Genomic DNA, 13,429 nt, shown 5'->3' with positions numbered 1-13,429 from the left:
CTGCAAAATCAAGTCTGCTGACCTGCAACAAAGCAATAATCAGGTCATCCTCAGAGCAGATGCAGAGATGAGTTTGTGTGGAGCAAACACCAGATCAAGAGCTGTGGAAACACAGTGCTTCATTCTGAAATGTGCGACTCATTTATTTCATTAAATTTTTTTAGCATTAAAGTTTTGATAATTATGCTGAGCCATATCGCGATTTCAATTTTATTTTGATTAATTGATCAGCCTTACAAGAGGAACTGCAAGAATATGAGTCCCTGCATGTGTAAATGTTCTGGCTTTGTGTTTTTCTGTAATTCTAGTTGTGTTTGTACATGAATCAATGGTTTGTCTATGTTAGGGTTGTCTGCTTGCAAACACATGCATTGTTTGTACACTGTGTGTGTATTTTCTGCCTAGTAGCTGACACTTGTAATCATAGCTGGTCCCAGCTGGATCGGATCAGCATTCTGTTGGATTAGCAGAGTTCAGATGCAGGGCCGTGACCCTACAGCAGTTTTTCAAGTGCCACCTCTGCTACATCCATATGGAAATGAGGCAATTTATGCCCAAATGTGCTAGCCTCAAATCTGTTTATATTTTAAACCCCCCTTCTTGTGCTCTGCTGTTCAGTCCTCCAGTTATAAGACTCATAAACACCTGATTCACCAGAACAGCCTCTTACTGAGCTGTGATTGGTCCACAGGCTTGTCATTCTGTGTATTCCTGCAGCTGTGTTATGATCATTCTTTCAAAACATGCCCTGCCTGTGGCTGCTTCTTCCACTTGTGTCTGTGAGAGCCTCATTTCCTGCCTCACTTTTCTCTCTCCCCAGTGGAGTCATTCTCTCTGATGTGCTTTTGAAGTGCCTGCATAATCAGCAGTCATGTGCCGCAACCCAGTAATACAACTGCATGTGTGCTGAAAGATGAAATGTAATTGCAATGGGTAAATCATGGTGTTGTTGGTGGGATTGGGGAAAGTAACACAATTTAACTCTAGGCATAACCACCAACTCACTGTGCACATACACTGTTGTTCTAAACCCACTTTCCACCTCATACCATTGATTTACAATATATATTATATTGAGATATCAGATTCAAGAAGCTTTGTTGGAATGTGGAAATAGCTTCACGTTGCCAAAGCATTAGTAAATACACATACACATTTACAAAACAAGTCTTATTTATCATCAATATTTCTGGTTCATTTTCCAGGAAATTAAGACTGTACATTTTAAATGTGTAATATTATGCTGCAAATTAGATAATCGTGTTTAGGACTGGGCAGTAATTTACAATAACATTTATGTATTTGGCAGATGCTTTTAACCCAAAAATAAAAAGTTTCACATTTGTTTTGTTCATGCATTCACTGGGAATTGGACCCATGACATTGCTTTACTGTTTGAACTGTAGTATTGTCCTGAAAATTCTGAAAAATATATTTTAACCTTTGACCATATTTGATATATCTTGATATTTATCTACTTGCCCTCCAAATTGCCTTTAAATCAGAGAAATCATAATTCTGTCAGGACCACTATCGTCAAATATGATTGACAATTAGCATACAGTTTGGATTGGCGGTATGGTTCCGTTCTGGGCGTTCTCAGCCTAGCATGGATAAGAGCAGGGAGAGCAGCAATAACCCCCAAAACAAAACCATATGCTAATATCCCCCAAACCCAACTGACAGCGTAATTCTGGATGCTTTTGCAGTTACCTGAGTGAGCCAAGGCAACAAGCATGTTGCCAATACCTGAAAAGCCTGAGCAACAGCATGTTACCAACAATATGGAAAGCCTTAAGCAACAAGTATGTTGCCCTTATGTTGGATGACCTAAACGAGTATGTTGCCAATACCCGCATGAGCCATAGCAACAAGCATGTTGTCAATACCCGAAATGCTTAAAGATGAACTGAACTGAATAAAATTGATGTTGAAAACGTGTTGTTTATGACAATTAAAAGTAAATTACAGTAAAAAATTTTATCAAAAATAGCCATATAGCTTTTTTTAAGCAACACAAAAATTGCGCTTGTTAGTATAAGAACGCTGCCAATTTCGATGACGTCACTGGCATGGTAGGACCCGCGAAGGTATATAGGCAACAGCTGCAGGTCCTATATACACACACGAAAATGAGTAATTTTAAGGGCATGGGTTACGCATTTGAGCCTGTGAGGGACAGGCCAGTAGTATCTGACTACCATCACATGGATGACGACCAGTTTCAGGCTCCACATACAGTACAGGATCATTTGGGGGGAAGTGACTGGTGTGGGTGCGGGCGCGGGCGCTGCCGGAGCATGGACACTGCACCAGAGTCGATCTGTTGCAGAGAGGTCAACCTGGAAAATTTATTGATCGGCGAAAAATGCATCACCATTCATCATTCATTTCGGATGCTGTGCGGTGAGAGAGACGTGTTGGAGGTGGCTATGCTATCTATAATGGATGTCCGAGCTAAGACGCTGGAGTGCCGCATAAGTAGCAGGTATGTAACAGTGTATTCTATGTGTTGGCGACTGGGCTAGGCTAGGTTAACTTGTTATATCCTTTTCTCAGACTATTTAGGTTAACAGCGTACCGGCAGTTCACTCTTTGGGCGAGGGGGCATTTGGGAAGGAGGAATAGGATTACGATCCCATGCTGTGCAGTGAACTACATCAGGGATCTTTTCCCCTCAGCCGAATATCAAGGATTTGAGTAACGTTATGCATTGGACTTGTAACTTGGCTAAATAAAACATTTGATGCAGACATTATCAGACGCTTCATGTCCCATTGACGAAAGTACATATCTCTAAATAGTCTGTTGCTAAAAAATGCTCACTACAGACTCGAAATCCAGGGGCTGTCGGAGGGCTAGACAGTTTTAAGGCAGCTAGCCATGACTTGAGGGCTGGTTTCCTTGTCAAAGGTGTCAAAGGATTGTGAAAATGTATCGTAACTCCAGCTGCCTTAGCCCTGTACAATTCATTACTACAGCCAGGGGCAATACAGTATGAACCCCCCCTAGAGCTGTTGGTTTCTGTTTCCTCAGCCATGTCAGCTAGCCTCAGACTATTTACATGCTACGGCTGCTCTGCTGGTGTTGGTTGGCAACGGAGTAGCTTACCATGCCAGTGACGTAGCCGAATGTTGAAATCCAACATGGCGGCACCCGTGTAGCAAAAACAACATTTTCAACGTACCATTTTAACAAATTCTGCCATTTTAATAATTGTACCAATGAGAATAAATAAAATACATCTGTTATATCACCTTTTCTCAAATTTCAGTTCAGTTGATCTTTAAGCAGTAAACAGGCATATTGCCATGAATGACATGCTTTCTGAAATGAAGTGAAAATTGAGATATCAAAATTAATCAGATACTTGCTTGTGGTTGTATATCCACAGTCCAGTTCCAGTTTCTTTGGGGATCTATTGGGGGAAGCTTACACCCCTAGCGGCAGCAAAATCTGATACAAGCAGCATGTAGAATCGTGGAACTATTGCTAAAACTAGTGTAGTTTGGCAGGGGAAGCATACACCCTACAGCACTAGCTCGGACTAGCGGCATGAAGACTGATACAACAAGCATGTTGTATAAATCACAGAACTATTGATAAACTAGTGTAGTTTGGTAGAGGAAGCATACACCCTACAGCAATAGCTCAGACTAACAGCAACAAAACTGATACAACGAGCATGTACACGACCATCATATAATGATAAAAATCCATCCAGTGTTTTTGTTTTAATCTCCTTATATGTTTTCCCCTGCCTCAAATTGAGCCGTTCGATCTTGTGACGTCACTAGATCGGACGCCCCTCCCACGATTGATAAATGACAACAGCGTTTCAACACAGACCCGCCCTGAGCGAGCTGTCATCGTAGTCCGCCATTGTTGATACACTGGAGCAGAATGGCGTCTAACGATTGTGGTGTTCTGTTCTTGGCTGTAATAAGGAACACAGCAGTCATTTTGGTGTTCCTAAATTCGAACCGCTGTTTTATTTTTGAAGGGAATATTCCCAACAATCAACAATCAACAATCACCCGGCTGGTGTGCTTTGATGAGCTCGGTCAGGCTCGCGTTCCCCCTTCGGTTCCGGTCCCGCGTCCGTTGAGGCGGCGCGGCGACTCAGATCGTGGGGTTCGCAGCGGGATCTTGCAGATGAGAATGAGACTGCTCCGGCACTTTCTCATTCTTCATCTGAAGATCCTGAAGCCCCTGTGAGTGGTGCAGAAGCCCGCGCTGCGGCTTCTTCTGCCCACGACCAGGTCCCGGTGCTTGAGCTCTCTGCTTCCGAGGAGGCAGAGGTGATCAGCCGCGAGGATGACCGTGAGTCGAGCGCGCCAGTTCACGGCCAGGCTTATGAGGAGCTGGTGGAGGTTGTGACTCGTGCCGTGGCCAGACTTAAAATCAGCTGGCCACAAGATGAGCAGGGAACGCAAGTCGTAAGCAAGTTAGACGAGCGTTTCCTGCGGCACAGGTCACAGCCTCAGCGCCGGGGTTTGCCGTTTTTCCCCGATCTCCACAAAGCCCCAGCCATCAACCAGCTCCTCACACCGGGCAAAGCAAAGGGAGAGTGTTTCCTCTAGAGCCCCTCCTCCGGGAGCTTGGCAACGGAGGAAACGCTCCCAGCAGAAGCCCCCCAGCCAGAAGGGCGATTTAAGGGATGTCCTTCAGGCTAGGAGGGCTTCAGGAAAGAGGTCCTAGCCAGAGTGGTGGGACCTATGAGGGCTGTCCCCTCCGTTGTAGAACAACCGAGGTTGTTCTCACAGCGGAGCCCTCAAGGAAACGATGTGAGTTGCCCGCCGTCGGTGACGCTTCAGGCCGCATCATATTCCAGCGAACGCACTGTGAGTCGTTTTTCTCGAAAAATAAAAAACGAGCATCAGTTATGGTCACGAAAACCGTATCGACTACAGCCTGCCAGTCTTCCGCTTCAGGGGGTCGAGAAGGGTGCTCGAAAAACACCAGAGGCCAGTCTCGAGAGGCTGGTTCCCTTAGTAGATTTTGTAGAGGCATGGTATCATCTTCCCAACATATCTGCATGAGTCCTGCATATAATAAAGTCAGTTATTGGGTTCTTCCGTTCGGCCTAGCACTCTCTCCCCGCACATTCACCAAATGTATGGATGCAGCACTTGCTCCACTGAGACTTCAGGGCATCCGCATACTGAATTATATCGACGACTAGCTCATTCTGGCCCAGTCTCGAGAAATGGCAGTTCGGCATCAAGATGTCGTCCTTGGCCACATTAAAAAATTGTGGTTGAGACTCAACACAAAGAAGAGTGTGTTAGAACCGTCCCAGTCCACAACGTTTCTAGGCGTTGTGTGAAACTCGACTACGATGCAGGCACGCATGTCTCCGGCGCGTATCGAGTCCATTCAGGCGATGGTGTCCAAGTTAAAGCTAGGCCAGGCCACTACTGTAAAGCAATTCCAAAGACTGCTGGGCCTCATGGCAGCGGCATCCAACATTATACCTTTGGGCCTTCTAAACATGAGGCCCCTTCAGTGGTGGCTGAAAGCCAAGGGGTTTTCCCCCAAGGGGAATCCATTTCGTATGATCAGAGTAACACGCAGATGCTTTCGTTCTCTAATAATATGGAAGAAACCTTGGTTCCTGTCCCAAGGGCCAGTTTTAGGAGCATCATGTTGCCGGAAAACCGTTTCGACAGACGCCTCCCTCACTGGCTGGGGCGCGGTCATGGACGGCCGCTTTGCCAGGGGTCTGTGGCAGGACCATCATCATTTTTGGCACATTAATTGTCTAGAGATGTTGGCTGTGTTCAGGGCTCTGAGGAGCTTCCTTCCAGACATCAAGGGTTACTATGTCCTAGTACGATCGGACAATACATCAGTGGTAGCTTATCTGAACCGACAAGGGGGACTCAGATCGTGCCCTCTGTGCAGGATGGCGCATCAGGTTATTCTCTTATTCTCATATCAGAGCTATGTATAATCCGGGGGTTCAGAATCAGGCAGCAGACATCCTGTCGAGGCAGGGGCTGAGGCTCGGGGAATGGAGACTTCATTCAGAGGTGAAGTTGATATGGGAGAGGTTTGGGCCCATGGAAGTGGATCTATTCGCATCTCGAGAGACGTCCCACTGCCAACTTTGGTTCTCCCTCTCACATCCAGCCATGGTACAGGCCTGGCCGAGGCTTCGCCTGTACGCATTTCCCCCGATCGCTCTGCTTCCGGCAGTCCTGGAGAGGGTCCGTCAGGAGGGCATCAGTCTACTTCTGGTTGCCCCAATGTGGCCGACCCGAGTATGGTTTTCAGACATAATTTCACTCCTGATAGCTCAGCCATGGCAGATTCCTCTGAGGAGGGATCTATTGTCTCAGGTGGAGGGCACAATCTTCCACCCTCACCCAGAGCTGTGGAAACTGTGGGCCTGGCCTCTGAGGTGGTTCAGTACCTAAACGCTGGTCTATCAGCCGGGGTGGTTGAAACCATACTTAGCTCTAGGGCTTCGTCTACTAGGAGATTATATGGCCTCAAGTGGAATGTTTTCGTCACTTGGTGTAGAGAACATAATTTAGAACCAGTTAACTGCCCAGTGGCTTCAGTTCTGGAGTTTCATCAAGATCGTTTCTCTGCGGGTCTCTCCCCTTCCACGCTTAAGGTGTACGTGGCTGCCATTGCGGCTTTCCACGCGCCATTAAGTGATGGGCCTCTGGGGAGGCACCAGCTGGTCATTCGTTTTCTCCTTGGTACTTGGAGGATGAGACCGACAACCAGGTCCAGGGTTCCTGCCTGGGACCTGGCAGTGGTTCTGGAAGGGTTATCCCTGGCCCCCTTCGAACCTCTTCAGTCGGCTTCGCCTAAAGATCTTACCTACAAATTGGTCTTTCTCTTAGCCATCACCTCTCTTAAGAGGGTAGGAGATCTCCAAGCCCTGGCAGTGACACCAGCTTGCTTGGAGTTTGCCCCAGGCAAGGTTAAGGCCTTTTTGCACCCGAGACCGGGCTATGTGCCTAAAGTGCCTGCTAATACGGCTTGGTCTACGACCCTTCAGGCTTTCCATCCTCCACCTCATGTGTCGGCTGAAGAAGAGAAGCTTCATTTGCTCTGCCCCGTCAGAGCTTTGAGTATTTATCTCGAGAGGTCCTCTTCTTGAAGGAGGTCGGACCAACTGTTAGTGTGTTTCGGGTCACCTAGGAGAGGGCTCCCGGCATCCAAGCAAACCATTAGTAATTGGATTGTGCAGGCTATTGCCATGGCTTATGAGGTGCGCAATTTGCCTTCACCTCTGGCCATAAGGGCTCATTCTACTAGAGGCATGGCGTCCTCTTGGGCCCTCCTCTCGGGAGTTCCCCTCCAGGAGATCTGTGAGGCAGCCGGTTGGGCTACCCCACACACTTTTATTAGGTATATAGTCTGCACCTCCCCAGTACGCCTGGCGCATGTGTGCTCTCGTCCTGCTGAGTGTCTGAATCAGTTTCACTCCTGGGCAGGCCTGTTTTCGGTGCGTGGCCTAGTGGGCATTCGTTCCCCAAAGAATCGATTCTCGACGCAGTGTTGAGTTCCCTCGAAAGGTAACGTCTCGGGTTATGACTATAACCCTTGTTCCCTGAGAAGGGAACGAGACACTGCGTCGTCCTGCCACGCCCCTCTGGGCCTGAGAGCGTCTTGCTTCATCGCTAGGCTAGTGTGTGTGTGTGCCGGCGTCGCTTTTATGTATCCGGTTATGCCGTCACATAAGCAACACCAATCAGGATTGGAATAGTTTCATTCATACTTCAGAGGCGCACGCTAAGGGAGCGTCCCCAAAGAGTCGATTCTCGACGCAGTGTCTCGTTCCCTTCTCAGGGAACAAGGGTTATAGTCATAACCCGAGACGTTTTCTGTGTAACGTTACGATGTTCTCAATATAATTCATAATCCCACGTTTATAATGAACAATGCGTTAACCAACCATTCAGAAACGTCCTGTTCGAGCCTTAATTGTCGAACTTCTTCGGGGCCGTCATCTTGTTCCGGGTCCGACTCCGGTTCAAATTGATACGGTTGCACAGATGTGTCCTCAGAGACTCCCGCTGCCATTCTTGTTCCAAAATATACCCTCAACACTCTGCGTGCGTTGTCAAAGCGCCCCACAGAACAGAGGGGCAGAGTCAGTAAAGCTCATTATCATTTTTAAGGCGCAGTGGTGATGGGTGGTGATGGCGCAGTGGATAAGACACATGCCTTTGGTGTGAGAGACCCGGGTTCGAATCCACTGTGATACACCAATGTGTCCCTGAGCAAGACACTTAACCCCTAGTTGCTCCAGAGGCGTGCGACCTCTGACATAAAGCAATTGTAAGTCGCTTTGGATAAAAGCGTCAGCTAAATGAATAAATGTAAATGCATATGCACTGAAACGCCGTGCTCAAAACACAGCTGTTTTTGACCAGGTAAAATAAGTGTTTTCTTACAATACTAATAAGAATTTTTAATAAAAGCATATTACAAAGTTTTCATCTAGACCCTAAAGATTCATATTAACTTGTACAAAAATGGCAATATAAGACCCCTTTAAACCATTCAAGCGCAAGAGGCAAAAGAAACTCAATTCGGTTCCCTCGCACTCTGTACTGTGCGCATACACACAAAAGACACGCACAGAGAGCTGCGTCTCAAGACAGCGCGCCATTACCGAACTGAGTTCTCTTTTCCTCACTCTTAAACAGACGAATACACACACAATAAAAATAAACTGCACTATTCCAATAGGGTCCTCACATTATCGGTGCTCTGGCCCTAATTGAGCTACATCAAAATGCCTTTTTGATGTAAGTATCCTCGTAAGCCCTGTTTTAACTGCGTTAAAATAACGGCCAAGATGGCGATGGCAGGCTCCGCCCACTTTGGGTTTCAAAAATGCTCTTCAGAAACCTACGGGTGACTTCACGGACACTACATCCATATTTTTTTACAGTCTATGATCTTGACTGAATAACTTATTTAGCTTTAATAGGATTAATATATTTAATTTATACATTATAGTCTCATCTCTCTCTCTCTCTCTCTCTCTTTGTCTCTCTCTTTCTCTCTCTCTCTCCCTTTCTCTTTCTCTCTCTCTTTCTCTTTCTCTTTCTCTTTCTCTCTCTCTCTCTCTCATATCTGTCTCTTTGTTCTATTGTATTTATTTTTGCTATTGGTTGTAATTTGTAAAGTTGCAAAATCTGTAATGGGGAAACAATTAAATAATGTATGAACTCCGGCTCACCAGGAATCTCAAAGTTGGAGCCTGGCCTGTTTTTAAATCAGTTGAGTCTGCTCAACTATTTTGTACTGATTCCAAGTTGACCCCTTTCCACTTTACCCATATCCTTATAAATGAACACTTTTATTTATAGAGCAATGTACATCATCAGCACACCATCCCAAACCCCCTACACTCATATTTTTCTTGCCCACAAGCATTTTAATTTTTAATCTAGAATATGTAAAAAAATGAACAGTTCTGCAAAAATACATCACGCATCAGAACAAAAAAGAGCGTAACTCTCCCTCGCTTCCTGTCCACAGGGGAAGTTGTTGGTGCGCACAGGCCGCGTGGGTCTCGGGGAGAAGATGCTGAGGGACGCGATACAAGTGCATAACACAGCACACGAGGCGTGGAGTGCCCTAGGGGAGGCGCTACAGAGCAGAAGCTGCTCACAGGCTCCCGACTGCTTCCTCACCGCACTGGAGCTGGAGTCCAGCTGCCCTATTCGGCCCTTCACCATCATCCCACGAGAACTCTGACACATCTATGACACTCCTATATATGGAGGGAATGCTGGCTTTCAATCACTTTAATGACACATACTGTATTACAAAAACTTTGCACTTTTGACTCTTAATTGAAAGGGAGCGTGATCGCATTAGTGAAATTTCACGAGCAAGCAAGGTCCGTCGTGAATAGAGTAGTGCTGCATGAAGCGCCGCTCACCCAGCTTTCTGTTAATCCAGGTGGCAAATTCCACACTGCAAGAATTCCCATTGATACGTCTGCGCTATGTTACAGAGCAATAGAAAATGTGACCTTAAAGGGAAGTTGAAAAATTAAAATTAGCCCATGATTTACTCACCCTCAAGTCATCCTCGGTGTATATGACATTCTTATTTCAGATAAATACAATCGGAGTTGTATTAAAAAATGTCCTGGGTCTTCCAAGCTTTATAATGGCAGTGAATTGTTGTTTCTGTTTTGAAGCCCATAAAAGTGCATCTATCCTTCATAAAAGTAATCCACACTGCTCCGGGGGGTTAATAAAGCCCGCCTTAAACAAATTGATCCGTTTGTGTAAGAAAAATATTCATATTTAACACATTACAAAGTAAATTGTAAAGCTTGGAAGACCCAGGCCATTTTTAATATGACTCCGATTGTATCCGTCTGAAAGAAGAATGTCATAAACACCTAAGATGACTTGAGGGTGAGTAAATCATGGGCTAATGTTTATTTTTGGGTGAACCATCCCTTCAAAAGCCTGTTCACACCAACAATGATAACTATAAAGATAATTATAACTATAATATTACCTTCTACACCAACAGACTATTTATTAATTATAAGAACACTTTACAATTTTTGTCGATTGCAACTTTAAAAGCTTGGACTATTTATATTCAGGTGGATTCTGATAGACTGTCAGTGATTCCAACAATATTGTTCTTATTTATCTTGACAGTTGTAGTGTGGACTTCCATATTCTCAAATAACTACAACATATACGACAGAATGACTGAACACATAAAACATTTTCTTTCTATCTGCAATATTTTTTTGCACATGTGCTACAACATGTTCAGATACTGAGTCTTGGTTTTCAGGGACAAAATTGTAGAATTCTTTAGTTCATTTTAAATTCTTTTAGTATTTATATACCCGGTAATCATCTGTACTGTATGTTGGTTAAAGATTGTTCTTCTTATAAAGAGTGATTTTTGCAATCCCAGTGTCCTTGTTTTCTGTTGTTTTCATTCCTTATCAGTTTTGGTCCTGTAGCTCCACAGCACTTACATATCTTATGTAACGTTTCCAGTGCTGTTGGTAGAGAAACCCTTGCTCTTTCTCTGGGGCGGCTGTGGTTGCCTAGCAACCGAGCCTTGTTTGAGTTACTGGGGAGGCTGTTGTATCTTCAGCACGTGGGTCTAAAGCCTCGTGGAAAACAGCGCTGTGCTATTTTAGCCAGTTCTGTTTGATGATGGGATCAAGATGTTAATTAGGGAGAGCATTGAACAAATGCATAGACCATTGAGTTGGGTTATGTAAGTGTTATAAGTGGGATTCTTGTTTACTTGCACACATCTACAGTATGCATGCCCACTGTTTCTCCTGGCACAGTTTAACAAGTGCTCTTGAAATTGTATCTCTATTATCCTCCCATTTCTATTGTTTGAAACCGGTCTTTCTGGCCTCTCTGCATGTTTTGGCATAGTATTGTTTTGAATCACTTCCACATAATATTTTATAGAGCTTTCTCTGTTTTAACTATTGCTGATGCATAATTCAAATGCTTGACTACAGGAATAAGAAGGTCTTACTAAATGGGGCAATGACATACTTGTTCTGTTCTAAAACACATTAATATGTAATTCCAACCGATATAAATACACATTCACGTTGAATCTGTTTGCAAAAGTTTTTCATGGCATGGCTGGGTTATTGCAGGTTGTCAAATATAAACTTAATATTACTTAATATTATTGATTTTAAAAATCTTAAATGTGTTGATGCTGCATGGTTATATTTAATATTTGACAGTTATAGCAGCTGTTTTTTTTTTTTTATAAAATAAGCATTTTCATACGGAAGCCCTGAAGTGCAACGTAAAAAAACAAAATCTGTTAAAAAAAATAGAAACTTACGAGAATAAAGTCGAAATATAGTTATTAGGTACGTTTTCTTTTACAGATAAAATAAGCCAAGTCCGATTTTACTCAGACTGTAAAGTCAAAATTATTAAATGCCCATGAGAAGGATGCAATACTTGAAATTGCATGTAAGGCATGACCATTGGACAGTGAAATGCTCATTGAGTCAGCAGGATCAGACAAAAACAAGTGGAGAAGAAAAGACATATGTTAACTGCAAAATAAATAAAGAACTAAGATGAAGAATTAAATGTGAAACCATCAGGAACCCTTTAGCCTTTAGCACCACCATTTTCTAGAACGGCAACCTACCTGGAGTCTTCAGAAGTGCAAGCTGTCAGGATCTCAGAGACTTAGGTTAAGTAAAGAATCCTAAAAAATGACCCCCACTTAATAAGAATCACAAGCTGAAGTATATTAAAATAGTTTTATTGAGAGTTTTATTAATATTGAGAGTGACTCTTGAAGGACCAGCAGCACATCCTCTTGTAGCACTGTTTAAAGAATTAAACTCCCAAAATATGGCAGTGAGTTTTGGGAGTTCATTTTTAGTCCATCCTGAAGTCTGTTTTGCAGAGATGGATTAAAAATGAGTCATTCTAATATGCTGATTTAATGCTCAAGAAACATTTCTCATTAATATCAATGTTGAAAACAGTTACTTACATTTTTATTTCAGGATTATTTGATTAATAGAATGTTCAAAAGAACAGCATTTATCTAAAATAGAAAGCTTTTGTAGCATTAAACACTACCGTTCAAAAGTTTGGGGTCAGTGAGAATTTTTATTTTATAAAAATAAATAATTTTTTGGGGGGAAATAAATAAAATAAATACATACTTTTATTTATCAAGGATGAATTAATTTGATCAAATGTTACAGTAAAGACATTTATGTTACAAAATATTATATTTCAAATAAATGCTGTTCTTTTGAACTTTCTATTCATCAAAGAATCCTAAAAAAAATTGTACACTGTTTTCAAGATGGATTGTTTTTTGAGCATCAAAACATCATATTAGAATGATTTCTGAAGAATCATGTGACACTAAAGCCTGGAGTAATGATGCTGAAAATGCAGCTTTGATCACTGGAATAAATTACATTTCAACATATATTAAAATAGAAAACAGTTATTTTAAATTGCCAAAATATTTAACAATATAACTGTTTTTTTGTTTTTGTTTTTTTATTAAATACAATTAAATAAAGCCTTGGTGAGCAGAAGAAACTTCTTTTAAAAACACAGATCCAAAACTTTTGACTGGTAATGTATATATATAATGATGATAATGTAGCAACAGTTTTATCTTGGTATTAATTATTTAATAGTGTAGAGTACAAATTATTATTACAGTAATGAGAGTTTAATGAGAATCACCATTGAGGATGATGGGAATAACAAAATGCAAAATTGGGATTTGTCAAAAAATCAGTCAAAAACACACAATGTTACAATGATTTTTTTTATACGTGCCTAATTGTCACATATAAGTTCTAAGATTTACTCAAATAACATGATAATAACTTTTCTTTTTTTAAATATTTTATCAAGTATTGATTTATTTTCTCTCTCTG

General features: G+C 42.7%; 1 protein-coding gene and 1 long non-coding RNA gene across 4 annotated transcripts in view; both read left to right on the top strand.

The window, feature by feature from the left end:
* Positions 1-10,923, top strand: part of ttc7a (tetratricopeptide repeat domain 7A) — an 88,050-nt gene extending 77,127 nt beyond the window's left edge. For all 3 annotated transcript variants that reach the window (XM_077236361.1, XM_077236362.1, XM_077236363.1), the window contains one exon: positions 9,517-10,923. In XM_077236361.1, the coding sequence (XP_077092476.1) occupies positions 9,517-9,735 (219 nt within the window). In that variant the 3' untranslated portion in view covers positions 9,736-10,923. The remainder of the gene's footprint in view (positions 1-9,516) is intronic.
* Positions 1,904-2,761, top strand: LOC143744730 (uncharacterized). Its single transcript, XR_013205910.1, has 2 exons — positions 1,904-2,488; positions 2,560-2,761. It is a non-coding gene; the product is annotated as an uncharacterized LOC143744730 (long non-coding RNA).
* Positions 10,924-13,429: the final 2,506 nt, after the last annotated feature.

This window comes from Siphateles boraxobius, unplaced genomic scaffold (genome assembly GCF_051911475.1).
Source record: "Siphateles boraxobius isolate OS27281-9 unplaced genomic scaffold, OSU_SipBor_1 20, whole genome shotgun sequence".
Taxonomy (NCBI): Eukaryota; Metazoa; Chordata; class Actinopteri; order Cypriniformes; family Leuciscidae; genus Siphateles; species Siphateles boraxobius.
This window is presented reverse-complemented; position numbering and strand designations above follow the sequence as displayed.